At 45.3% G+C, this 27,047-nt stretch overlaps 1 protein-coding gene across 1 annotated transcript; it reads right to left on the reverse strand.

Annotated features, from left to right (window-relative positions):
• Positions 1-12,824: 12,824 nt before the first annotated feature.
• Positions 12,825-27,030, reverse strand: LOC121499598 (protein SCO1 homolog, mitochondrial). Its single transcript, XM_041770412.1, has 6 exons — positions 26,710-27,030; positions 25,696-25,786; positions 22,705-22,902; positions 21,848-21,940; positions 17,873-17,988; positions 12,825-13,726 (listed from the first exon to the last, which is right to left on the reverse strand). Exons 1-6 carry the CDS (start codon positions 26,986-26,988, stop codon positions 13,592-13,594), a joined length of 912 nt encoding a protein of 303 aa, XP_041626346.1. The 5' UTR covers positions 26,989-27,030; the 3' UTR covers positions 12,825-13,591.
• Positions 27,031-27,047: the final 17 nt, after the last annotated feature.

Consider the following 27,047-nt stretch of genomic DNA (forward strand, 5'->3'; position numbering starts at 1 on the left):
TGGACAGCCACATGCAGAAGAATGAAACTAGACCATCCTCTTACACCATACACAAAGATAAGATGGATGAAAGATCTAAATGTGAGACAAGAATCCATCAGAATCCTAGAGGAGAACACAGGCAACACCCTTTTTGAACTTGGCCACAGCAACTTCTTGCAAGATACATCCATGAAGGCAAGAGAAACAAAAGCAAAAATGAACTATTGGGACTTCATTAAGATAAGAAGCTTCTGCACAGCAAAAGAAACAGTCAATAAAACTAAAAAACAACCTACAGAATGGGGGAAGATATTTGCAAATGACATATCAGATAAAGGGCTAGTATCCAAGATCCTTAAAGAACTTATTAATCTCAACAGCAAAGAATCAAACAATCCAATCATGAAATGGGCAAAAGACATGAAGAGAAATCTCACAGAGGAAGACATGGACATGGCCAACAAGCACATGAGAAAATGCTCCGCATCACTTGCCATCAAGGAAATAGAAATCAAAACCACAATGAGATCCCACCTTACACCAGTGAGAATGGGGGAAATTAACAAGGCAGGAAACCACAAATGTTGGAGAGGATGTGGAGAAAGGGGAACCCTCTTACACTGTTGGTGGGAATGTGAACTGGTGCAGCCACTCTGGAAAACTGTGTGGAGGTTCCTCAAAGAGTTAAAAATAGACCTGGCCTACGACCCAGCAATTGCACTACTGGGGATTTACCCCAAAGATTCAGATGCAGTGAAACGCCGGGACACCTGCACCCCAATGTTTCTAGCAGCAATGGCCACAATAGCCAAACTGTGGAAGGAGCCTCGGTGTCCATCGAAAGATGAATGGATAAAGAAGATGTGGTTTATGTATACAATGGAATATTCCTCAGCCATTAGAAATGACAAATGCCCACCATTTGCTTCGACTTGGATGGACCTGGAGGGTATTATGCTGAGTGAAGTAAGTCAATCGGAGAAGGACAAACATTATATGGTCTCATTCATTTGGGGAATATAAAAAATAGTGAAAGGGAATAAAGGGGAAAGGAGAGAAAATGAGTGGGAAATATCAGTGAGGGAGACAGAACATGGGAGACTCCTAACTCTGGGGAACGAACAAGAAGTAGTGGAAGGGGAGGTGGGTAGGGAGTTGGGGTGACTGGGTGACGGGCACTGGGGGGGCACTTGGCAGGATGAGCACTGGGTGTTATGCTATATGTTGGCAAATTGAACTCCAATAAAAATTTTTTTAATTGCACTTTCTTACCAGTGAGAGTGGAGAAAATCCAAATGCTGGGTGACAGATTCTCTTGATGAGCTGTGATGGAACATGCACTCTTGCTTTTCTGGTAGGCTAAAAAGTGTGCACCGGCCATGGAGGAGAATTTTAAAAAATTCACAATATTAAAAATGCAGGTTTTTATTGGCCCAGCAAAACCACTTCTAGGAACCCACCCCGAAGACAGACGTCTACAAACAGTAAAACGTAAATGCCAGATTATTCATTTTGGCACTGAACGTAATAGTAAAACACTGGAAGCAGCCCAAGGATTTATCATAGGATGCTCACTGATTAAATTATGCTAAAGCCAGATGAGGGATTATGTAGATCTCTGGCTCTGCAGCCATAAAAAGAAATAGAAAGATCTCTATGAATGAACCAATATGGACTAATTTCCAGGATACGTTGTAAGTGAAAAAGAAAAGGTCCAGAACAGTTGTATTGAAGGGAGATAGAAGAATGTCTATACATATCTGCTCATTTTTGCAAAAGAAAACATAAGAAGGATCAACCAGAAACTAATAAAAATGGCTACTATTGAGGGGAAATAGGAATTGTGACAGCTATGCCTTCTCATATGGCTTTGACTTTTGAGCCATGTCAGTGGTTTATATGTTCAAAAATAAATCTAAATAAAAAAGAAAGGAAAACAGCAATTTTCCCAGAATTGAACACAAACAAAACAAACAAGTCTAGTGTATATCAAATTCATATCATACCTGCACATAGAAAAGACTTAATTTTAAAAAATTTTCTGCACATTCTTAGGGAGATGTATTCAAAGCATACAAAGAACTGTGAAGAAGTTGAGAACCCTTCTCAATAGGTCTGTTATTAGTTGTAATACTGGATTATAGTTTGAAACAATTTATAGGGACACCTGGGTGGCTTAGTGGTTGACCATCTGCCTTTGCCTCAGGGTGTGACCCCCAGGTCCTGGGATCAAGTCCCGCATTGGGCTCCCCACAGGGAGTCTGCTTCTCCCTCTATTTCTCTGCCTCTCCCTGTGTGTTTCTCATGAATAAATAAACAAAATATTTTTTAAAAAATGAAACAATTTATATATTTTTTGATAATGCAAATAGCTCCATGATAAAATATTCATTTTATGAGAAACCAAGATTTCACTCTAAAGAGGAAGAAGAGGGCAGCCCGGGTGGCTCAGTGGTTTAGCACCATCTTCAGCCCAGGGTGTGGTCCCGGGGTCCTGGGATCAAGTCCCACATTGGGCTCCCCTCAGGGAGCGTGCTTCTCCCTCTGCCTGTGTCTCTGCCTCTCTCTGTGTGTGTCTCATGAATAAATAAATAAAATCTTTAATTAAAAAAAGAGGAAAAAGTATAAAATAAAAGGAGGTGAGAAAAACCCAGCCATGTTAAGTTGAATTGGACCTATTAGTATTAACCCACTGGAGTATCTGAAAGAACGATGACTTTATTTGACTATCAATTGCCTGAATAGGAAATAACCCCTGAGTCCTAAAGTAAGACTGGGTGGAGGGGTTGGCGTATGGAGGAAGGGAAGCTCTTCCATCTTCTTCGCAGAAGGCCGTGAACAGACTGGACAGAATGAGAAGATGAGAAGCATCATCATTATGGCACCTCCATTCTAGTTGGTCCATGCAAGAATCATGACTGCTGCTAAAAGCACTGGGGGAGCATTAGGGAGAAGGATATTCAGCACTGGAACCAGGCCATGGAACAGAGCACCACGCATCACATCCTGCCAGGACCACCCGGCATCCCAATGAGGGGATCCCTGTAAATACCCTCCATGGAACCGCCCTGCTGGGACGTCTAACCTGAGTCTACTCAAGCCTCCGGACAGTGTCATGTCTCTGGAAAGTAGAGACAGGAACAGATGAGTGATACCACGAGGAAGAAACCATCAGTCAAATCCAAAATGTGGGACCCTCCACAGGAAAAAAACAAAAACAAAAACAAAACAAAACAAAACAAAACCAAAAAACTGGCTGAGATAGTCTGAAATGAGTCAACATTATCTTTTTTAAAATCCACTTTAGGGTAAAAGAAACCCCAGAGATAGAACCAGATGCCGTGCATGAACCTTGGTGAGATCCTAGATTGAAAAAAAAAAAAAAAGCAACGATGTTTGGGAGAGAGGGAAGAAAGAACAATCTGGAACCATCTGGAAATGGATTTTGGGGAAAAACTGAGGCAATCTGAGCATAAACTAGATATTAGATATTACATATGAAATTATTCTGAATTTTCTTAGGTGTGAAAATGCCACTGTCATTATGTGGGGGGCTCCAGCCAGAAACATGAGTCCTCCAGGACAGGGACCTTCTCTCTAGCAGAATAATTCGCTGTAGAGAAGCAGGTTCTGGGGTCCTCAGGACACGGGAGTGACAATGAGCAAAGAGATCCTTTAGAAACAAGGTAGCCCCCGGATCTTGTGGGAAAACGTTCCCCTTCACCAAGATTTTTTTCTCATAGTAAAATCAATATTCATATACATATTTAAATTTTATAAGAAAATGCAAGATAATGAAGGCAAATCGTAGTTTCCCTGCAGAGCCTAACAGCCGCTAATATTATATATCACTTCCGAAGATTTTTATAGGCCTATCCATATTTATCCTTTCAAAATAAACAGGGGAGATGCGTATGTATTTTTATTAAAGCAGCATGTGCTCACTGTAAAAATGAAATGATACTGGGCAAAAATGTATTTGTAATCAACTTTGTTTTTACATGATGTCCTTGGGGACATCCTTCTACGTCAGGAACTTCAGATTCGCGTCATCCTTTCTAATGGTGCCATGCAATTCCGTCATGCAGGTGTGCCACAATTAATTTAGCAAAAGCCCGCTTTTTAAAATATCACAGTGGCGGACATCCTTGTATCTTTGAGCATTTAGCCAATCATTTCCTTAGGATACGTTTCTAGAACTCGGATTACTGAATCTAGTGCTTTGGCTTCATTGTGACCATGTCACCGTATCAACTTCCCGAAGGATGGCATCTACTTATTTTCCACCCCCCGCCCCCTGCAAGCCCACCTCCCCCACCGTGTAAGGGTTACTTCCCCACGTCTCTGCCAACCCTGGGTATCATCGCTCTCGTCTGTGCCAGTTTTATAGGCGACAAAAATGTAACTTCCTGACGTCTTAGCTCGTTTTCCTTCTATTATGCGTGAGATTAAACCTTGTCGGCTTCTGGTCGTTTGTGGTTCTTCTATAAATAGTCCTCGTGGCCTTTGTCTTTCTTCTCTTGAGATGTTAATATTCTTCTATTTTAAGAACCTTCATATGTCAAAGATTCTGGTAATCTCTTGTGTATATTGCAAATGTTTTCCTCATTTGTTCCTTATCTCATCTGAGCCTCCCAGCAATCCCGGGGCGGCGGCGGGGCGGCGGGGTCGGCGAAGCAGGTGGAATTATTCCCACTTAATTGACATAGAAACTATGACTCACTGGGGAATATTTGGGTTTCCTTGCTCGGAGCCTGGCGCGCCAGACTGTCCTCCTGCTCCAACAGAGTCCCAACGGCCTCCTTGAGGATTCTGGGAGAAATTTCTCCTATCTGGATCGAAGTTTGGTCCTCAGGTTTTCCTTTTTCTGTAAAAAAGAAAAAAAAATGGAGCTGGATCAAATGCTCCCTCACATTCTCTTTAGCTCTCCTATCTTTTGATTCTGTGATGTGAAGCACAAGAGTGATCCGCTGGGATGAGGGCATTGTCTGTCTGTCTGTATCCATCAAGCACGTGTGGGGTGCATGGGAGGCAGCTGGGGTGTCTTTTCCACATATGAATTGCAGGGTGAGTGTCCACGATGGTGCGTCTCTAGGAGCATTTCCTTCCTAGACCTGCAGGGGCTGGAACTGGGAATGGGACTCTGGCCCTGTCTCTCCCGAGTCCAAAGCAGCTCCAGCATTTCTGTGTCACAGCTGTACCTAGTATAGCACTAGGGTACTAGGTCAGGGTATCTACTCCCTCTTCCAGTGACACCCACCCCCCACCCCCGCAGACGTCACTAGTGGATCGTAGCACGTGCCATCTGAGCCTGGCCACCGCTTCAAAATCCTTGGCATTGTCCTATAGGAAGCAAGGACTGCTTAAAATTGACCAGAGGATAAACCATTTGTCTTCCTGACACTAGGATATTTTTCCTAAAGATCACTTTCCTACTACAAGACTGGACTATGTTTGTTAAGGCAGCTTTAGGAAATAGATCCTCAAAAGTAGGGAAATAAATATAACCCATAAACATACCATCATTGTTGATGCCAGTTTGGTGCATATTTTTGGGGGGTTTATACAAAAGAAAATGAGATCAGAAGTCGGCGGCTTACATATTCACTTCAGGTATATACCGCGTGTCTTTCCATATCACTAAACACTAGTCAACGGCTCCCTTCCAGTGGCCCATGGGCGGGCGCTCCCTCAGGGGGTACCACAGCTCATTCATCCCCTGTGGCTGCGCACCTTACCGATCGCCTGGAGTTGCTCACCCTGGTCGTTCTCGGGTATTTACATTTTCCATGAGATCTACTGCTACACAAACGTTGCAGTGACCAAACCTTTGTGCGTATCTGTGGTTCCTTCCATGGGTTAGCGCATCCAGATGGAACAGTGGGCTTGCTGAGCGGTGACAAACTGCCGTCCAGAGAGACCGCCGCGGTCCCAGGGGAGGGCCCACTTCTCCACACCCTCACACTCCCTGAATGACATCCTTTTTTAGCATTTCAACAGCCTGAGAGATAGAAAATCCACTTTTAAAATTTGTATTTGATCATCAATCATGCTTTTTTTTTTTTCTTGAACGGCTATTAGCTATTTGCTATTCTCCTTCCCTGAGCTGCCTAATGTTTAGATCCTGTGCTCAGCTTTTCCTTGGGGTGTTATTTTATTTCCTTAAGGACCCATAAACATTCCTTATAGATTCAGTGATGGTAACCCTCCGTCACTATACCTTTCTGATCGAGCCTAACAACTACTTACCCTATGCTTTCTGCCCTTAGAGTCATGCTCACACAAGCTTGCTCCACTACTTTGGTCGGCCTTTCCTGCTTGCAGAACCAGGGGCCGTTAGATCTGAAACTGGAAGCCCTGGGCTCTTTCTGATGAACTGGTTTCCAGGGTCAGGGGCACACATGATTGGGCTGTGGGAAGGAAAAACTCCTCTATTTAGATGTATGTGCGTTTTAAATTTTTATAGGGAGATAGAGCAAACATGCAAAAGATATACAAGCATGTACGTGTTTATAGAACAATAAAACAAATACCCGTGTACACATCACTTAGGCTAAAAATATCATTTATTTGCTATCTCAGCCTTTCACATTTTTTTTAATGTGTTATGTCTGGCAACCACTTGCCAGGTTTATCCATGCAGTAGTATGTGTATATAATTTATAAATCAGTATATGTACATGTATTGGAAGATACATGTCACATTTTTTTTTTACTTAAAAAAAATGTGGGTCAAAAAGGTTGGAGGGACACCTGGGTGGTTCAATGGTTGAGCGTCTGCCTTCAGCTCAGGGCATGATCCCGGGGTGCTGGGATCGAGTCCCGCATCGGGCTCCCCACAGGGAGCCTGCTTCTCCTTCTGCCCGTGTCTCTTACCTCTCTCTGTGTGTCTCTCATGAATAAATAAATAAAATCTTTTAAAAAAAAAAAACAGTTGGAGAATGCTGCTTAAGGAACTGTGTCTGTTTCGGGGTTCCTGCTTGAGCTCGTCTGCATGCTCCTGGCTCCCTTTGCTCACTGCTTTGCATGCGTCTTTTCCATGTGCGCATGGCTCAGGGCAGCCGCTCCTGGCCTGGCTGGGACCCAACTTCACCACAGCCTTGTGGCAGCTCCCACTGCCCACCAGCTCAGCCCCTCTCTGTTCATGTTCCTGAAGGAGGAGCTGAGTGTCCCAGGCTGAGGACTGGCCGACTCTGCTGCCAGTCCCAAGCGTGTGGGCAGGACACTCGCAGTGACACCTGGGGAAGCCTACCCCCAGCAGGGTAACTGCTCACATGTAATTCCTGCTATCGCTTTTATGATTTTTTATACTTAAATCCTTAATCTACCCACATCCATTTTTATTTTTTTAAAAGATTTTAAAATGTATTTATTCATGAGAGACACAGAAAGAGAGGCAGAGGGAGAAGCAGGCTCCCTGCAGGGGGCCTGATGCGGGACCCCAGGATCATGACTTGAACCACCCAGGTGCTCTCGTAATTAATTTCTGAATCTTTTTTGCTGAGGTCCCCCAAAATGCCGTTACAATTTTTTAAAGTAAGATTTGTTGAGATGTACATGTGAGATACATGTCCTGTGTATGCCCAGACTGTACACTAGGTGCCCGACCCTGTTGAGAATGGAAGCTGATCCTCAGGGCCCCGTGGCTCACTACCTCCCGAGGAGCCTAACCGGGGCCGAGCTAGCCAGCACGCAGGCAGATTGGGCCTCTCCCAGCCCCACTTAATTACATCAGCTATTCTCGTCAGGCCCGGGCCCACTGGAGGGCCAATGGTCCTGTCTTGTTTCAATCCAATGCTCCAAAATGCCCAAGTGGAAATCCTGCATTTAGCCCCCATAAGGTCTCACAGGCTAACCAAACAGCGTATCTCAGCTTTTTTTGTTTTAATTATATCAACAGAGAAACCCTTGGCATCTGTGCTGGAGAGAAGTTCTGACAGCAAGTGATCTGTGTCTTTGATTAAAATTTGAAAAATGGAGTGATCAAACCATTACCGGAAAATGGAATTTGTTTACTGGGGAGACACTTTCAAGGGATGTGTTCCATGGAAGCAAAATTAATTAAAGAAAGAGCTTCCTGGCCAGGGGGTGGGGAGATGAATTACTTTATCATTTTGTACTTTCTTCCCTGTTGGGGAGGAGGTGGGAGGCTCTGCGGCCTACAGGGGATGGAAGTCAGTGTGCCATAGAGCGGTGCTTCTCAAGCTGTAATAATGGGTGTAAGAATCCCTGGGGGATCTTGTGAAAATGCAGATTCTGATTCAGGAAGTCTTGGGGTGGAGCCCGAGACCGTGCGTTTCTGGGAAGCCCCCAGGTGAGGGGATGCTGTGGGCGCAGGGGCCGCGCTGGGGCAGAAGGCGGGAGAGGTGGCTCCGGCCTCGGCTTTGCTGCGGACTCGCAGACGAGTTCCCAGTCGGGCCTTGCTCTGCTCCACGGCGGGGACGTGCTGGACGGTCTGCGCCACAGCTGACAGCGGGGTGGGAAAACAGCCTCAGGGCCAGCAGGGGCCTCGCGGGCCAGCAGGTGCAGAGGCCAAGGCTCTCAGCACGGGTCCGGGAGACTGGGAGGCCCTTCCTCGCCTGCAGAGTTCGGCCTGGCCCCTCGCCTTGGCGTCCTCTTCCGCACTAAACAGGTAACGGGTCACCAGGTGCAGACCGGCCCCAGAATACTTCAGATGGCTCAAGTGCGAGGGCGGCGGCCCTAGAGGAGTCCCTAAAAAGGGAGTTGAGGGGCCCCGGAATCATCAGAGCGGCCTCCCAGCTTGACTGGCAGCGGCCACCTGCTGCTCATGGCAGCAGCCGGCGAGGAGCCTGCCCGTTCCCTCCTTCCTTGTTCTCCGCCATGTCCTGGGCCCAGAAAGCCTCCAGAAGCCTCCGAGCAAGCTTCTCTCTCAAAGCTGTGCCAGCTGGCGGTGGGGAGGGGGTCCCCGGCATCCTTCCAGCACCTTCGGTGTGGAGAGGGGGAGGACAGTGAGTGCGCACCCCCATGAGGGGAGACAGTAGCACCTGACTTCTCCCTGAACCAGAGCAACAATCCTAATGGGTGCCCTGCGCAGATGGGTGAGGCCAGGCTCTTGCTCTCAGCCCTCCTGCCACCCCCCCCCCCAGTAGACCCAGGGTCCCTGCCGTGCACGGGATGTGAGGCCTGGCCCCTTCTGCAGCCTTCACCTCCCGCCCTCCCTGACTCAATGAACTGCCGGGCACGGGGCTCCTTGCTGCTCTTGCTTCCCAAGACCACTCTGGGGTCAGGGCCCTGGGCCTGGAAGGTTCCTTCCCCCCCCAAGATACATGGCTCCCTGCCAGGTTTCAGATGGTCACCCCCTGGAGGACCCGCCCATGACCAATTAATGCCCATCCTCCCCGCCACCCTCCAAACCTTTGTTTCTTCACAGCACTAACCACGGTCTGACACCAGGGAACATATTTGTGGTCTGTCTGCCTTGCTAGAAGTAAGGGGCCTTTGAGAGGCCCTCGGGGAAGAACCCCACTGGGCTGCCGGCTTCTACTGTATCATCGTGCCCTGGTCAAGGCCAAATGCCCTGAGTTTCTGGTGCGAACCTCACAGTGTTTTCAAGAAGCTTGTCCCTAAATTCAAATGCCATTTAAGCAAGCAGGTGTGAACGGCCCATGAAGGCAACGTGAGCATGATTCCAGGCCTAGGTGTGTGTTGGTTTGGGGTCCGGGGGACTGGGGGGAGCACCCCTCTAGGCACGTGAGCGGAACCGTAACCGAAGGAGGGCAGGAAGTACTTACAGCCGAGCCCACCTGCTGACACATCTGTCAAGCAAGCCCCAAATGGCATCCGCACCACCACAGTTCCACGCGGCCCTCCCAGCAACCCAGAACCAGCAGTGCTGTTGGTGTTCCCAAGTGGCCGGCAAGATGAGGGGCTGCGGAGGGTTGACGTGGTCCATGGGCAGTACTGACCCAGGTTCGGCTCCTGCGGCATGGGTGCAGTTGCACATGCTGCACACCTGGTAACACCTGCAGGACAGCTGTGTCCTGCCAACACCAGGGGCGTGTGTGTGCGTGAGTGATGGCGTGTGTGTGCGTGAGTGAGCCATGTATCTTGGGGGGAGAAGGAACCTTCCAGGCCCAGGGCCCTGACCCCAGAGTGGTCTTGGGAAGTGACTAAGAGGCCAAGTGAAGACTGCCCTGAACACTGATTTTTTGTCTAGCTAACCCACCACCTAACCTTGGCGAGAATACTGGGCTAATTTCACTATTTACTAAACTCGGTAATAAAACAAATAGGCAATAATTAACAATTAACAGTCATATAAAAACCAGGCAACACGCATCAGTCACGATAGAAACACATTTAACTCCGAGATTGTAACTTGAACCCGACTGGACCCTCAGGACTGTGGGAAGCCGCCCACCCAGCACTAAGCAGCAGGTGCCTGGGGGGTGGGCAGGGAGCTCCAGCTTGGCGTGTCTTGCCTCACTTTATAAAGGGATACGCTTGTGAATTTCTGGTGTAACGAAAGATTTTAAAATGTTGAGGATTCAAGGGAAATGCATCTCAATACTGTTTCCTGGTATTGGAGTAAGGGTGATTTTAAAATTATATCCTTCAACTTTTCTGTCCCAAATTTTGAGGCTATAGTAAAATTGTGGGAGAATCAATCAACTTTTTAAAGTGCATTTTAAAAATGAATAGCAAATTACGACCTCCTAGGTTCTAGCAGGGTTGAGGATGGTTGGCTAAAGGGGTTGAGGGGACCTCAGGAGTAAATACGAGCAAGCACCCATATTATTCCAGCGTAACCGTAACTCATGACTTGGATGAAGAATGCTTGCGTGGGTGACTGCTCTCTTAAAGGGAGCTTGCACACATACACAAGTTTAAATTGTACTGGATGAAAAAGATGTCATTTGAGGAATCATGGGTGATTTGAAAATTTTCATTTTTTACTCTTTAAAATATTTTAAAGTATCTCAGGGCAGATGCATTTGCAGCCTCAAATCACTCTACTGGGTTCACACTGGCCTCCCAATTCATGGTGTTTTACTGTGGATAGACCAAGTGGGTGGCTCAGTGAGTCTCAGTGCCTAGACCTCAGGTGGTTGGTTGCCTCGGGGACCCCCCAATGCATTAAGTCCTTCCATGCCTCCTGTACCGGCAGGACACTTACAATTTTCAAATGAACAACGGCATTTGTAAAAATATTGATTCTATGGAAGCCTCGAGCGCGAGCACTCCTAACTCACCCAGGCAAGGATCTGCAAATGATCTTTGTCAAAAGGCAGCCTTGATTTTCATCTCCCCAAATCCAGGACTGAGAGGCTGCCCACCCAGCACACGGCACCCCAGGATGGTTGGATCCCCATGGTCACTGTGAGCCCCCCAGGGCAGGGGGACAAGCAGGAGGGTGACTGGACACGGGGACCCAAGTTCTCAACTAGGTTCAGAAAGGCTGGGACTGTCCCCTCATGAATAAAAAGAGACCAGGACGTCATCGCTGAGGCCCCTTTCCCTGCTGCTAATCCAAGCCTTTCAACTTGACACTGGAATGAGGAGCAAGTACGTTTCTTCAAAAGCTGCTGTTCCCTTTCTGGATCATGACACAAGCTCTAACTTGGAACAGCTGAGAATGAGGACTGCGTTTTTCTGGGAGCAAGCCTATAGCAAAGGGATCCACACAAATGTCCTGTGGCTTAAAACAGACCCTCTTTTCTCGTGTCTGGCATTTTAGACATTTCATATCTTTTTTTCTTTTTTGTCTTTTTAAAGTAGACTCCATACCCAGAATGGAGCCCAGCATGGGGCTTAAACTCACACCGCTGAGACGGACACCTAGCGGAAATCAAGAATTGGTTGCTCAACCAACAGGGCCCCCAGGCACCTCCATTTAGTATCTTTTGTGTCCTTTGGTGAATCCCTCACCTTGACACGATCCCTAGCAAAGGTGATGTTGTGGTTGTTTCTCAAGGAGCCTGCCTGAGGAGAGAGAAGAGCCACTGTGGTGTTTCTCCAGGGTTCTGGAACAAAACCCCGCACACTGGGGACTTAACATATGCCCCTCCTCCTACAGCGCTGGAGCCTCGAAGTCCCAGGGCGAGGTGTCGGCGGGGGTGGGTTCTGGTGGAGGTGGTCTGTGTCCTCAGCCTCAGGGACACCAGCGAGACTGGGCAAGGGCCTCATTTTAACTCCCTTAACTCTGAAAACACTCTCTCCCCCAATATAGTTCACACTCTGAGGCACTGGGGCTCAGCATTTCACTGTACAGCTCCTGGGGGGACACAGACCAGCCCATGGCCACTGCAGAATTGATGGTTTTTCTTTTCATGTACACTGATGTATTTTTGGTAGGTTTACTGGGAGTACTGAGAGTTTAAAAGCCAAGATAAGCCTGTATCCTGTGCCTGTCAAACCCAAGTGATGGGCAAGAGCCTGTTGTCTGACTAGAGATGAGACCTGTTGCATTAGGATTTACTGAAAACTTCCAGGGAACTTCACCCTGGGTGGCAGCTTTGGGTGGAAAAAGGTGACCATCAAACACAGACACTCAGGGAAGGTTACTCACAAAGGATTCATCCCAACACTCGACAGTCACTTTCCTGAAAGGCTGTGTGCACAGCACTGTGAAGGTCACACCACAAGGTGGGCCACGGTTTCCCTTGCCCAGATCGAGAACATGCTTCCCAGGCCTGGTCTGAGGCACCTACAGGTTGCTTACGAGTGCAGGGGCCTGCATCCCACCGCGGACTCCACGAATCTGGCTCTGGCCCGGAACGTGGGCTTTCACAAGCACCCAAGGGGCCCCCTGAGGCCGTGGGTCTCTCTTCGAGGGCTGTGTGCTGCCATGTGCACCCACGATTCAGCCACGGTAAAGGTCATGCTTGCAAAACTGAACACGCCTTTATTTCACGCCCACTGCCACCCGGTCTAGGCAGAGAAGTGCCCTGTGTCACAGTCATGATCCACATTCCCTTCCATCCATTTGGTAGGTTGCTGAAAACCCGGCACATTTAAAGAAAAATCATATAAAAGATCCCTACAGAAGCTGATCTATTGGTTTTTCCCCAAATTCCCTCTTCATTAGTAAACTCAGCAGGTGCTGATGAACACAATGAAAACCTGACCGTGACTTCTGTAAACACTGAAGACCGTATACACATGCGTTTTCAAGTCTAAAGATTAACTGAATGTCCAAGAGCCTGATTTGACTATTAGCAGCCCCCAAGAACTCGAAGCAGGGAAGAGAAGGCACTATGGAAATAACACTCTTGCTGGAAAATCAGCCCCACAAGCTGGACAACGAGGGTCCAGGACACCAGCAACGCTGACCTGAGGGCCCTGCTGATGTGGGGAAACGCACCTGCCGGCCCCCTGCTTTCCTGAGGTCCACTCTGCTGGCTTCACGTTAACTTGGTCCTCTGGTCCCAGGTGACTATGTCGTTGGAATCTTTACAGTTCCAAGAACTCTCTTGGCTGAACCCAAGGGTAACCTGCCTCGCCCAAAATAAAGATGCTCTTGTGGTATGAAGGCCATTCTGTAGGTTGCATATACATGTGTGTGTCTCTATATATTTTGGCTCCTATAGGAGATAAAGCCTTTTTCCTCTTCTGCAAGAGAATCCTGCCGCTGCCGCCTCCACGCTGGCTAGCTCTTCCTTCTGTGCTCTCTCATGTGCGCAGCAATGCAACCAGCGATTTCGGCATTCTTCTTGTTCTGGCCAAAATAATCTAGGAACTGGCCATCTGGTCCAATCAAGTACATTATTATTGTGTGATCCACCTGCAGAGTAAGAGGTGGAGGGAGGGAGAGAAAGGACAATAAGATTACCAAACATGCTGCTTATGTGACTGAGTAAATGCTACAGGAGAAGAGAATTTCACATGAATGCTTCAACAACCTTTGTTACACCTGTCGTTTACAGAATGGGTCTAAGCCTGTTATAATAAATTCATGGTGACAACTATCCAAAGTCTTCTGTGTTCCAGAACTCCGCAATGACTACTGCTCTAAACACAAGGAAGAGTCTGGAATTCTTTTGGTTCCACCCGTAACATGCGCATCCACACGATCTCTGAGTCTGCTCCTAAGACATGGCTGCTGCTTTAGGAAGAACCTGCAGCTCCTTACTCCTAAATGCTGCTGACCACTTTTTATTGAGAAGAATACAGAAAACTAACTACTGCTGTTAAGTATATAATATAAATTCTAGCACAGTGTTTAGTCTTGATATCAGTGATTCAAAGGGAAATGTGGAAACAAGGGTTTTTCTCCCCTAAGAAATTTGTATACACTACGCTGAATGATCCTATCAGAAGCAGATCATCTGGAAACTAACTCCTCAGGCTGTAAATGCTACCCCTCCGAGGAGTTATCTTCAATTTATTATCTATTTTCCAGGCAGAGTTCTGAAAACATTCCTAACTCTGAGGCTTAGATTAGTCATCAATTTTTTAATTTATGTGCTTCTACCAAATCCAATTTTAAATGAGAAGACTTGGCGCCTAGAGTCCTTGGAATTTATTTCAGGCTTGATTGCTATTTGGCAAGACAAAAAGGAAGACAGAAATGTGATCACACATTACCAAGCTGGCGACACCCCCCAAAGATGCCCGCCACACATTATAGGTCTGTGAGGTTATTACTTCTTTATATACACACATTCATAAAGAGGTAGCAAATGGAAAGAACCACTTGCCTACGCACATAGGGAAGGAATGTAGGCCAAGAGCTCAAACAGCTGGTGATTTCATGTGTCTCAGAATAACGTACAGCAGGAGCAGGACAGGGGACCCACGATTCTCCACACATCTGATGGAGTCTCAACGGAGTCTCCGGCTTGCTCTTCAAGCCTTACTCTGTAGCTGGCACCTCTCTCCCTACCTTTTTCCTACTCTATTCTCTCTCTCTCCCTTAAAAGACTAGAATTCCAGTGGATTTTTTTTTTACGAGTGTTCTTAATATAAATTACGTTCTAATAAATAATGAAAATATTGTTCTATCCATATCTGCCAAACTTGTCAGGGGTCACATCTCGACGTTTGGCTGGCTTGTGGGCAGAGCGAACGATTGTGTATTTCTAACACAGTGTGCTTTGAAGCTCTAGTGTCTCTCGGATGGAAAAAGGAAGCTAGCATGACGCACAAGCTCTTTCACACGCCACCTTAGTCCTGGAGCCAGGTATCCTAGTCCTATGCAAACAATCAAAAGGGCTTGAGAGTGAGTTTATCATTAGTAAGTGCCGGACCTCAGCTTAGAACCTGGGTCTGTCACAATCCGCTGCTTCTGTGGACCAGCAGTGTGGCTCTTCTAACGTGTGAGTTTTCTAGACACATGTATATGCTTCTTATGTTTTTGAAAAGGTAACATGCATACATAAAAGTGAGCACAAGAATATACAGTAAACTTATGCAGTGGAAATCTGGCACTCCTTCTAGAAACCCAGAGTCCCCCTGTTCTCCTTGGAGAAGGCCACTCTCACCAGCTCCTTCTGGATTCTTCCAGAGTAAACGCCTGCATTTATTAGTGTGTGTGTGTGCCGTCTGCTTCTCTCACTGCAAGCATGGAAGTAACGATATACTGTAGCTGCTTTCTCGTTTTACAGGATACTGGACTCCATTCCTCAGCAGTACGTACACAGCAGCTTTAAAAAAAACGGTTGCCTGGTGTTCAGTCTTCTCTAAGAATGATGCTGTAGGATATGGGTGTAGAAAAAAATTCCCCAAAGCAGAATCTCTAATGTAAAAGGTATTGCACTTGAAATGTGACAAACCACTCCCCGAAGAGTATGGATCAGTTAATTCCTAATATCCATATGCACAGGAATGCCTGCTGTTCCAAATTCACTCCAACAGTGGATTCCCTCTTTTCCCAAATTCGATTTTGACAGTGAATTTCAAACTTCTGACCTCTGCTGGTCAGATTTCTGAAAGTGGCATCACATTGTATAATTTCCATTCTTTCATTTTGAGTGGAACTGAACATCTTTTCTTGGGTTTGAAAGCCAGTTGTAGTGCTTTTCTTTTTCTTTCATGAGAGAGCATGGGGGACACAGAGGGAAAAAATCTTAAGCAGCTCCATACTCAGTGGATCCTGAGATCATGATCTGAGCTGCAATCAAGACATATGGACATTTAACTGAGCCACCCAAGCGTCCCAAATTGTGTATAACACAGACTAAAGTAATAGCGTGTGTGTGTGTGTATAGTGAATATATATATATATATATACACACACGTATATATACATACACATATATATGTCATATATATACATATGGCAGTGACATGCATGCTCAGCTTCCAACGGAATCCTAAGTGTCCAGCATGCCCCCTTTGCACGTACTATCAGTCTGAAGACTCCACGGGCACTCGAAAGCCAGAAGCCTCCCTTCTGCTGTTATGGAGATCTCAACCCTATGGCACTCCCTCACTCCCTATAGGCCCTTAGATCTTGACAGAAGCTTCTCATACCATTTGTGGATGAAGATCTGTGGCCTCATGGCACAGAAGGCGCCAGTACCAATGAGAAACCTAAGCTGGAGAGCACCTCCCCCTACTGGTTGATTTAGCAAACGTATAGCAACGATCTCACTGGTTCTTCCTTGTTATTTTAATTCCAGTGCAGTTAATAACATACAGTGTTATATTAGCTTCAGGTGTACGATTCACTGGTTCTTATCAAAGGTCAAATTCTTAGGGCAGTAGACCAGTAGGCCTCAAAGTGGGGTCCAGGATGCATTCTAGAGGGTACAAGAAGTCTTCTTTAAGACTTAAATATCTGCATTCTAATTTTTAAAATGAAAAAGTTAATCTTTGTATTCTGGATTCTGTGCAGGACTATCTTATGACTGAATACAAATCTCAGCACCCAAATGCATGTTCATGGTTATGATCTCAGGGCACCGAGCTGTCACTGCTGGTTACAGGCAGAAACCATGAAAATGATGTGCTCTGGCTGAGTCAAGACCAACCAGTCAAGGTAGACCACACAACCCAGTGTTTCCAAGTATTTTACCAGCACATGAAGGCCAGCTGACAGTATCGTTGAGCATCTGATAGACTCTTATGATTAATCGCTTTGCCCAACCAATGTTACAGAGAAACCAGAGCCTGACAGGGAAGATATGAAAATACTACTGCAAGGCCAACTATTAATGGACAGGAAGAAATGTCCAGATTGAGAAGAAAACTGGGTGGGCAGGGTGGTCCTGATGCCCTCTGCTGGTGTTTCACAGTGACAGCACAGGTAAGAGAAGGAACAAGGCAAGGGGGACATCCTCCAAGGGGAGAGGCTGGAGGGGGAGTGCTGGTGAATGCCACCGCAACTCTTCCATGTAAACACAACCTCCTCGCTGTCCTCCATCATCCGAAAGCAAACATAAACACGTAATTGTGCAAAGCATCGAGTTCCTAGAAAAATAAACCTTATGGAAAGTCTATCTTCTAATAGCTTTCGATCTTTTCTCTTGCTTTTCAGAATTCTTATCCATTCCAAAAATGCAGTTCCCCACATTCCCCATGGCCTCACACTGCTCCTTCTGCCTCCTCCCTGGGACATGTGGAGAACCTACACGATGTTTTGAACCCAAATAAGCTTTGCCCCCAAACAATGGCTTCTCTTTATTTCCAACATGGTATCTAAGCATCATTTCTATTAAATCTAAAATACCACTTGCCATGTATTTTCCCATAATTTTATGGGCCACCTAAAAACAAAAACAGGCAATGAGGTTATGAGAATAGTGAATATACATTAAACCAGCATCCTTAAAAAAACTATACTTTTGTTGCCCTTTCAAATATCCCAAATTCCTGAGGAATTTGTGATCTCAGCTTTCTTTCATTTCTGAAAAGCCAGTCATTTGAGCTGTACGACTGTGTGGGGCCTGAGAGCTGGCCCGTGGGAGATGCCTGAACATTTACTTACTATGTAGTCCTCATCCTCGTCCTTGGGGCCAGGGCTGTAGTACACCCTGTATGCTCGGGCCACTTGATCAATCTCCTCTTTGGTGCCTGTCAGCCCAACCAGTTTAGGAGAAAATTCTAAATAAAAAATCAGAAACACAGTGAAAAATGAGAAGCAAGCAAAACTACCCCACCCCCCATTTTAAAAACCTCAGTTATAAAGCAGCTCCTGCTGCCATTTTCTTCCAATGGGTATCTGAACACTCCCTCGTGATTCACAGGAAAAAGAAATGCACACAGAACAAATGCAAATACTCCTTTGTAATAAAGAAGTCACAGTCACCAAGACAGGCCACATTCTGGGCCATTAAATGGACCCTAACAGATTTAAAAGGACAGAAACCATAGCAGAGTTAAAACAGAAGTCAGTAACAGAAAGGTAAGTGGAAAATCCTAAAACACATGCAGATGAAACACACTTCTGAATAATATGTGGGTCAAATAAGAAATCTCAAGAGAAATTTTCATTGACAATGAAAACTTATCAAACTTTGTGGGACGCAGCCCAAGCAGTGCTTCTGGGGTCATGTGGCACTGAAATTTGTATATTGGAGAAGACAGACCTAAAATCAGGAATCTAATTATTCTCCTTAGGAAGCTAGAGAAAGAAGAGCAAATTAAATCCAAAGTGAACAGAAAAGAATTAGAACAGAAATCAATGAAACTGAGAACAGGGAATCAGTAAAGAAAAAGCAATGAAACCCAAAGCTGGTTCTTTGTAAGTCAGACCCTTTCAAAATGATCTTGTAAAGATCTGGAGGAAACATATTCTATGTTATTTAAACCACATTTAAAAAAATTTAGTTGTTTTAAAAAAATAAAAAAAAAAATTTAGTTGTTTTTAAATACTTAGACATACTTCTGACATATGCTGAAGTTTACAGATATTGTCATGAATTAAGCAGTTTTTCGCTGTATCCTGAAAAAAATGTTTGCTTCATGATTTACTTATCTCATAACAATAGTTCTCATTTTCTAGCAAATAATCTCACAGCATGCACCTGATGTATGGCTGTATGGTTTTTGGGATTCGTGTAAGTGAGCTAAAGTCATTGAAAACACCTGGATGCATCAGACTGGAGAGATGACAGTCCAACACTTATTAATTGTATTACCTTCTTCCAAAGGTAGAGAAAAAAGCCTACTGTCATTTCTAATTCATCCTAAATTGATAAACTGTGCACATACTGAAAAAGTAGGATGGCTTTTCTTTTCTGCTCTGAGAGAAAAGTAAATGAAGTCTAAATTCACTGCATATCAACACCTTTTAAAAAATATTGTTGAAACTGTAATAATTTTCTACATATGAACTTGAATTATTTTTAATGCCGCCCCCTATTCCAATGCAATTAGTAAAGATTATATCATCATTTACTGTATGTATGTCCTGGTGAAGAATATTAGTGTAGGGTTTTTGCATTTGAATTATGAGAACTTAGCTCTCTCCTCCTCTGGGGACATTTAGGACTTGGTTAACATGTGGTAACAAACAAGTGCCAACATCACACACTTACATTGGAGATCATCTGTCACCCAATGAGTTATACCTGCTGCTTACTGCTTTAGAAAATAAACATGATATTGTTCAAATTCCAGCTAAACTTGTATGCCATGAGCATAAATTCACCTTAAATATCTAATAAGAACTGTACAACTTCAAGAAAACATAAACTTTTGTAACCTTCAGTTGGGGAAAGATTTCTTCCAAATGAAACCAAAAGAATTATCTATAAAAGAACACACTAATAAACTGGATTTCATCAAATTGAAAGCTGCTCTTCAAACCACATTAAGAGACTGAGATGACAAGCCACAGACTGTGAGAAAATATCTGCTAATCATACACCTGTAAGACTCAAATTGGGAATATGCATGATAAAGGAATACAAGTAAAACGAATAGCCCCAGAAATGAGCAAAAGCTGTGAAAAGACACTCATCAAAGACATACAGATGGTAAATAAGTACATGGAAAGATGCTTCATATTTTTTTCCTGAAGATTTATTGAGAAAACGAGCAAGTGGGGGAGGGACAGATGACAGAATGAGAAACCCAAGCAGACTCCTCCCTGAGCATGGAGCCCAACATGGGGCTCGATCTCATGACCCCAAGATCAGGCCTGAGCTGAAACCAAGAGTCGGATAATTTAACCAACTGTGCCACCCAGGAGCCCCAGATGTGTACTACCAATGGTTGTTAGAACAAAGCATATCAAATCCACGATGATCTACCATTGAACACCTAGTGAAGTGGCTAAAATTAAAGGCCGGCCACATCAAGTTTGGTGAGGATGGGCAGGAGCTGGAGCTCTCACACGTGGCTGGCAGGAATGTAAAAATGTGCAAGCACTTTGGAAAACTGTCAGTTTTCTTAAAAAGCAGCAAGGTGCACCTACTACCTGATCCAACAATCCACTCGTATGAATTTACTCAAGAGAAATGAAAAGTATGTGTCCATACATGAATGCTCTCAGTAGCTCTACCTGTAGCAGCCTCGAACTGGAAGTAACTCCAATGTCCATCAACAGAATACTGCTCAGCAATAAGAAAGCGAGCTTCTGATCAGGCTAAAGAATGCATGAGTCTCAAAAGAATTATGCTGCAAGAAGCCATTAAAAAGAGTATACAGTGTATAACTCTGTTTGCATAAACTACTAGAAAATGCAAACTATTCCATGTCAACAGAAAGCAGATCACCGGCTGCCCAGGGATAGGAGGGGTGCAAGGGAAACTCTTGGGGGTGACAGGTACATCCATTTTTTTTGGCTGTGGTGATGGTTTCACAAGTGGAGACATATGACAAAAGGTAATAAACTGTACACTTTAAATATGTGCTGCTGTACATCAATTACAGCTCAATAAATATGTTAAATAACAAGAGCAGCTCCTTCTCCAAACATACTCTGAAATAACCTCAAAGCTTTACATACGTGTTACAATGTGTCATATGATAAAATTAAACATAAAACTATTCATTACCCCTCCCTTTGACCATAGCCTAAATCAATTTCACCATAATTAAAATTAGAATTCCAATTCCTGATTTTTCAGCACCCACATTCCTGTCACTCCTATAACAAAACAGATTTTTGTGCTCATCATTTTTCAGCTGAAAAAACTTGAATCCTGAGAAATTACACAATTTAGCCAAGTTCATGAGAACCCGAACATTCATCCTTAATTCTACCATAACTTAATCTTTTTTTTTTAAAGTGCCTTCTCATAGGTTTTAACCTGCACGTGAAGAAATTCTTCCATGAAGTTATACATGTGTCTGTCATAGTAAGTGTTCTGGATTCATAAAATATGTGTTGGGACCTCAATCTGTATATAAAGTCTCTAATCTCCCAATCTATATACTCCCAGGATATACGTTTGTCCTAATTTTACAGAATGGGGTAGACCTGGAATTAGAAGCAATGTGTCTTCACTCTGTACTCAAGGTTCTGTCAGCTTTGTGGATATATGAAGGCCAAGTCTAGTCCTTCCTGTGACAAAAGAAACAGAGCTGTGCACTAGGAATTGAGAAACTTGTTTATTTATTTGCTTATCAGCCATAGTCACAACTCAGCCTCACCTTTTTAATCGCCTGTAAACCTGATGATAATATTTGTTCTCCCTATTTCATGAGGCATGGAGGTCAAATGAGTTGATCTTTCAAAAACTCTAGGAGCTTAAAGAGATGTAAAGTATTATCATTATTAAGATTTTTATTTTATTTGTTAAGAGAAAGCATGTGCACACATGCATGTGAGTGGGAGTGGGGGGGAGAGGGAAGGAGATGGAATCTTCAAGCAGACTCTGCTGAGCATGGAGCCCAACATGGGGCTCGATCTCATAACCCTGAGATCATGACCTGAGGCAAAATCAAGAGTCAGATGCTTAATTAGCAACCGAGCCACCCAGGAGCCCCAAGATGTATTGTTAAAATGACATACCTTTCACATAATTTGCGATGGCTTCCTTTGTGTCCCTTTCTGGGTCAATAGTGATGAAAAGCGGAGTTAAATTTGGCAGAGTTGGAATACTGTCTGAAAGAAAGTTCTCACTGGTCAGTATTCACACTCTAAGGGAAAAGAGGAACATCAACAATTACAGAGGAGAGTAGTTAATGTTACAGCAAGGTGCTGAGGAAACAGGGGAGCACCTAACATTCTAGTGGAGAGGATGGGGCAGGGGATCAGATGGCCTGCAGGAGGAGCAGATGTACACATTGTCTGTGGTGGAACCAGGTAATTATCTTACCAAACACCTGCACCAGTGTGTGCCTGTTACCTGGATCACGACATGTGACTATCTTGTATCCTGATCCAATCTGATGTTTGTAGTTTGCCCCCCACACTGTATCTCAAGGACAAGAGAGACTATCAATAAGGGCTGAACCCCCTGAAACAATCTATTTTAAGAAGGATGTACCCTGCCTTCTCATTGGTGCTAATAAATGCCACTGAGTGCATATCACAGACTGCACGCCCAATTTTCTAGTCTGTCTGTCACGGGGATGAAGGCAGTGTCAGGGATGGGCATGTACAACCAAGGAAGGGACACAATGCAGAGCTATGGGAAACCCGACCTCCCCGACATGTTTAAGCAACTTAACATTTAGCATCAGAACAACTCCCTCTGCTAGAGAATAAGGTCACAGGAATCAAAGCAGCAAACAAGTGCAATACTTAGATTTTGTTCTCACAATGAGCCCAAGTGATTCCAACACCCGACATGACAGTAATTCAAGAATGATGAGAAGCATGGTGACATTAAGTAAATGTACTTTTTACAGTTGGTGATGGCTTACCTATTTCATCCACGACTTGAATCATTTTTTCTAGTTCTTCTGGACAGACATCAGGACAATGAGTGAAACCGAAATAAATCAACACCCACTGACCCACATAGTCTCTGTCCGTTTTGGGCTCTCCAGTGTGCGTGGTGAGGGAAAATGGGCCCCCGAGCAGAGGTTTTCCCAGGCTTCGCTGCCGCTCCTTCTCCAGCTCTTGAAGAGATACAAACACGCACGGTCAAAAGTCAGTGTAACCACAGGCACCGAACCGCCTGATGTACAGTCAGTTCTACAGTCATGCCTGTTGCGGCAAATGGTGGAAATGAGTCTGGAATGTGGAAAACAGTCTGTTTTCTAGAAGCTTAAAAAATCTTTCAAGGAAAACAAATATACAACAATGAACAAAATCAAATGAATTTTATTTTGCTATGATACATAGCAAGGACACTAAGAAAACAAAGCGGTGAAGAGATTTCTTCCTCTTCTGGAATGACGCAGTCCTGCCGTCAGGTGTGGCCATGATAGGCTGGGGGATAGGCTGCAAAAACCCAGACCAGACTGTCTGGGCCCAAGGTGGGTACCCGGTGTCAGGAGTCTTAGCCCGAGGGTCCCAAGGAGGGCACCTGACCGGGGTGGGGACAGTGGCCATGGGACCTCACACAAGGGATCAATAATAAATAAGCATGTTAAAGATAAGAATCACACATGGCAAGAGAGGTAGAAGGGTGGACAGATGGACAGGATGCATGCTGTAGTACTGTACAGCAACTGAAGGTGCCAATAAGAACTTGTGGCTGCAATATATACAAATACAGAAGTAAATGCATCTTCTAGCTGGGTCCCCAGAGAGGAGAGGACCCTGGAGCAGACACAAGCCAGCAGTGATGAGCCCATGTTCTGATTTCTAAAGATTACCCTCCACTAAAAGGAAACAGGGCTTTTTGGAGAAATGGCTGGTATTGGAACTGTGGCAGAGAGGTCCAAGACGAGCCAGATTTAAGGAAGAACTAAGAACTTTGAAGACACATCAAAAAGAACAGGAGCTTGCTTGGATCCCAGGGACCAATGCGGAACAATTTGAGCATCAAAATAAAGAGCTTATGAAGGCATAGGAAAGCACGAGTCCATAAGGACATACATAAATGGGGAGTCTTGTGGGGGACTGGAATATTTATGTATGAAAATACACACCATAAAATACACATTAACCATGTTTTCCATAGAGAAGCCCGACAGATGCATGATCAACCTGAACATTATCAGTAATGGGACAAAATGAGATCACATGATACCAGACTAGAAGCAGTGAGAATACAGCATCACTTTTATGAGATTCCTGCTGAAAGGACACATGTGGGTTTATCTGACTCCCTAATAATCATGAAGAATCCTCATTCTTGGTTATGAGGAATCAGACAAACTCAAACTAAAGGACATTTCACAAAATACCTGGCCTGTAATCCTCAAAGTTTTCAAGGTCATGAAAGTCACATAAAGACTGAGAAACCGCTACAGATAGAAGGGGACTACAGAGAAAAGTAGGTACAGGTATGTTTCTGAACCGGATCCTTCTGGGATAAAAAACACCAAGTTGCAAAACTTGAATGAGGTCTGAATACTGAATGGTAGTTAACATATCAATGTTAGTTTTCTGATTTTGATGCCTACATTATGATTATGTTGGCGAACATACTTGTTCATAAAAAGTACACAGTGAAGTATTTAGAGATGATGAGACAGCATGTCAGCAAAGACTCTAAAATGATTTAGAAATACTTTTAGTAGTTTTATAATAATTTTTTAAAGACTTTATTTATTCATGAGCGACACAGAGAGAGGCAGAGACATAGTCAAAGGGAGAAGCAGACTCTCTGTGGGGACTGATGTGGGACTCGATCCCAGGACCCCGGGATCACGCCCTGAGCTGAAGGCAGATGTTCAACCACTGAGCCACCCACCAGGTGCACTTACAACAATTTTTTATAAAACAAGTATTACTGCAGGCGAAATTCCAAACTGAATTCAAAAGCTTGCATATCCTAGAACTGTCTCTGCCACTACAGTCCTAGTTTCTCAGATTTGTTTCTTTGTGAAACTGTAGGATCTTAATTTCTTATTAGAATATGAAAATCGCATAATAAAAGTGATTGTTACACAAAATCAACATCATATGTTGATATGGACCTTATAATCCTAAGATTCTAAAACCTATGAATTCTCACGTATATAATTTACTAAAAAAATTTTTTTTTTTAAATTTTCATGGATTTAAAAACATCCTTTGTATCATGGCATCAAAACTGACTCTAAAGAACCATGACAGATTGAAGTGATATTTTAAAGGTTTACTGGAAACTTCTAAACCAAATCTTAAAAGCCTGGAATATTCACTAAAATATAAAGTGCATGCAAACAATTTCTAAACACTTCCCATGCTAATCTGGAGCAGTTCCTGGCACCCCCTGACCAGGTTCTCCCTATCTGTCCATCATCCATGGTCAGCCTCTGGCCTCTGCCAATACTCCGTGGTCTGCAGTGCAGATTGGCCCTTCTTTGGCCCTCGTGAAATCTTTTACTCCTGTGTCTGCTTCCCTGTAATATGCACCTCGATGGCTGGACTATGCCTCAATCATCTTTGTACCCTCTGGGCTTCCAATCACCCACATCCAAGCCTGTCCACAAGTCTTTTCATTCTGTTAGATGGTGGTATCTTGGACTAGATCCTGGACCTGATCAAATGAAATGAAAAAATGAAAAAAAAACAGATGACTTCGAAATCCAGTGAATAGTATTGCACCTATTTTAATTTCTTACTTTAGACAAATGAGCCATGCATGGTTATATAATTTGTTAACTGGGAAGCTAGGCGAAAGATACACAGGAACTCTGCAGGCCATCTTTAAAACTATTGCTCCTATCAAATTATCTAAAGATAAGAATTCTAAAAACAAAAGATGCTAGAAAAGAAGAATTTTATTCAGAGCTAACCAGAGAATGTCTACTTACTCCGTGTCTTTTCTTTCTTGAAGTACTTCATTCCGGCCAGTAAAGCTCCACCAATTGCAAACGTGAATGCCAAAGACTTCCAGGAAACAGGCTACTGGGGCAGAGATTTCAAATAAAGATATATATTAGTAAGATGCAAACATTCAACCCCACTGAATTCACTATGGTGGTCTTTCATAGACATGAATACAAGTCCTGATTCTGTTAAATATACAGAAGGTCTCCTGTTCCTCTGGGGGGGAGGAAGTACCCAGAGTCTGGAGGCACTTTACACCGCGGTGATCACAATCACGGAGGCATTCATTTCCAAAGGGAAACTCCGTAAATGCATTCCAGGTGAATGAGACCCAAAGCTCAAGTCTCACGACTGTTCCCTCCGCGCGACCCCGCCTGCCATCTGCTGATTTCAAAACCCGTTACTTGGGTGACTGTGCTGACTGATAACTAGGAACACAAAACAAAGAAAATTCGGTTTGACCCAACTCTGGCTTCCAGAAATAACAGAGCCAAAGCAGAAACGGAGCTCCTCGCAAATTACTTGTTTGCACTCCTTCTCCAGTCCCGAGGTGGACGTCCACCTCCTCGGCCTCCGTCGTGAACCTCCCCTCCCGCCCGCCCAGCTTCTAAAGCCCACCTCTCTCAGCTGTCAAGTTCTCCTGGGGTCGGAACGAGCACCTGAGAAAGATGTAGTAAGATGGCCTATCCCGCACGCAACCACGACGCGCATCTCGTCTCGCTCCCTCTCGACCCACACGGCGACCCTCTCAAGGGGGTTCAAGCGACAGAACTAAACATGCTCCCAGCCCTCAATCCCGGCCGACGCGAGGCCGAGGCCTCCGAGGAGAACGCGAACCCTATCTTGGCGGCATCGGGGAGGGGCGGGCGCCCCAGCGCGCTGCAACCCAAGCCCGAGACGGCAGCGGCGTGGGGAAGCCGTCGGCTGTCACGTCCTCCGCTCCGGGGAGGAGGGCGCCGCAGGCCGCGGTGCAGGGAGGGCTGCAGGGCCGCACTCACCCCGGGCTTGGAGGGGCGCGTGGGGTCTCTGCGGCCCTTGGGCTCCGAGCCGGACGACCCCGGCGGGGGCGGCATCGCCGTGCTCACGGGCCGCCTTCCCGGTCCGCGGCCAGCGAGCTCCGAGGCCCGCCACGCGCAGACTTGCCTCCGCCAGACGCCGGCGCTGCCGTCGGCGCCGTCGGCCGGGGCCCAGACCCCGAGCCCGCGAGGCAGCAGCCGCCACAGTCGGGCCCCCGGAAGCCGCACGCCCGGGCCGGGGAGCAGCCACAGCCCCGCCATGACCGCGGCGGACCGCGCCTCCTCTGGCCCGCCCCCCGACTTCCGGCGCCGCGGCCACT

Source organism: Vulpes lagopus, chromosome 10 (assembly GCF_018345385.1).
Source record: "Vulpes lagopus strain Blue_001 chromosome 10, ASM1834538v1, whole genome shotgun sequence".
Taxonomy (NCBI): Eukaryota; Metazoa; Chordata; class Mammalia; order Carnivora; family Canidae; genus Vulpes; species Vulpes lagopus.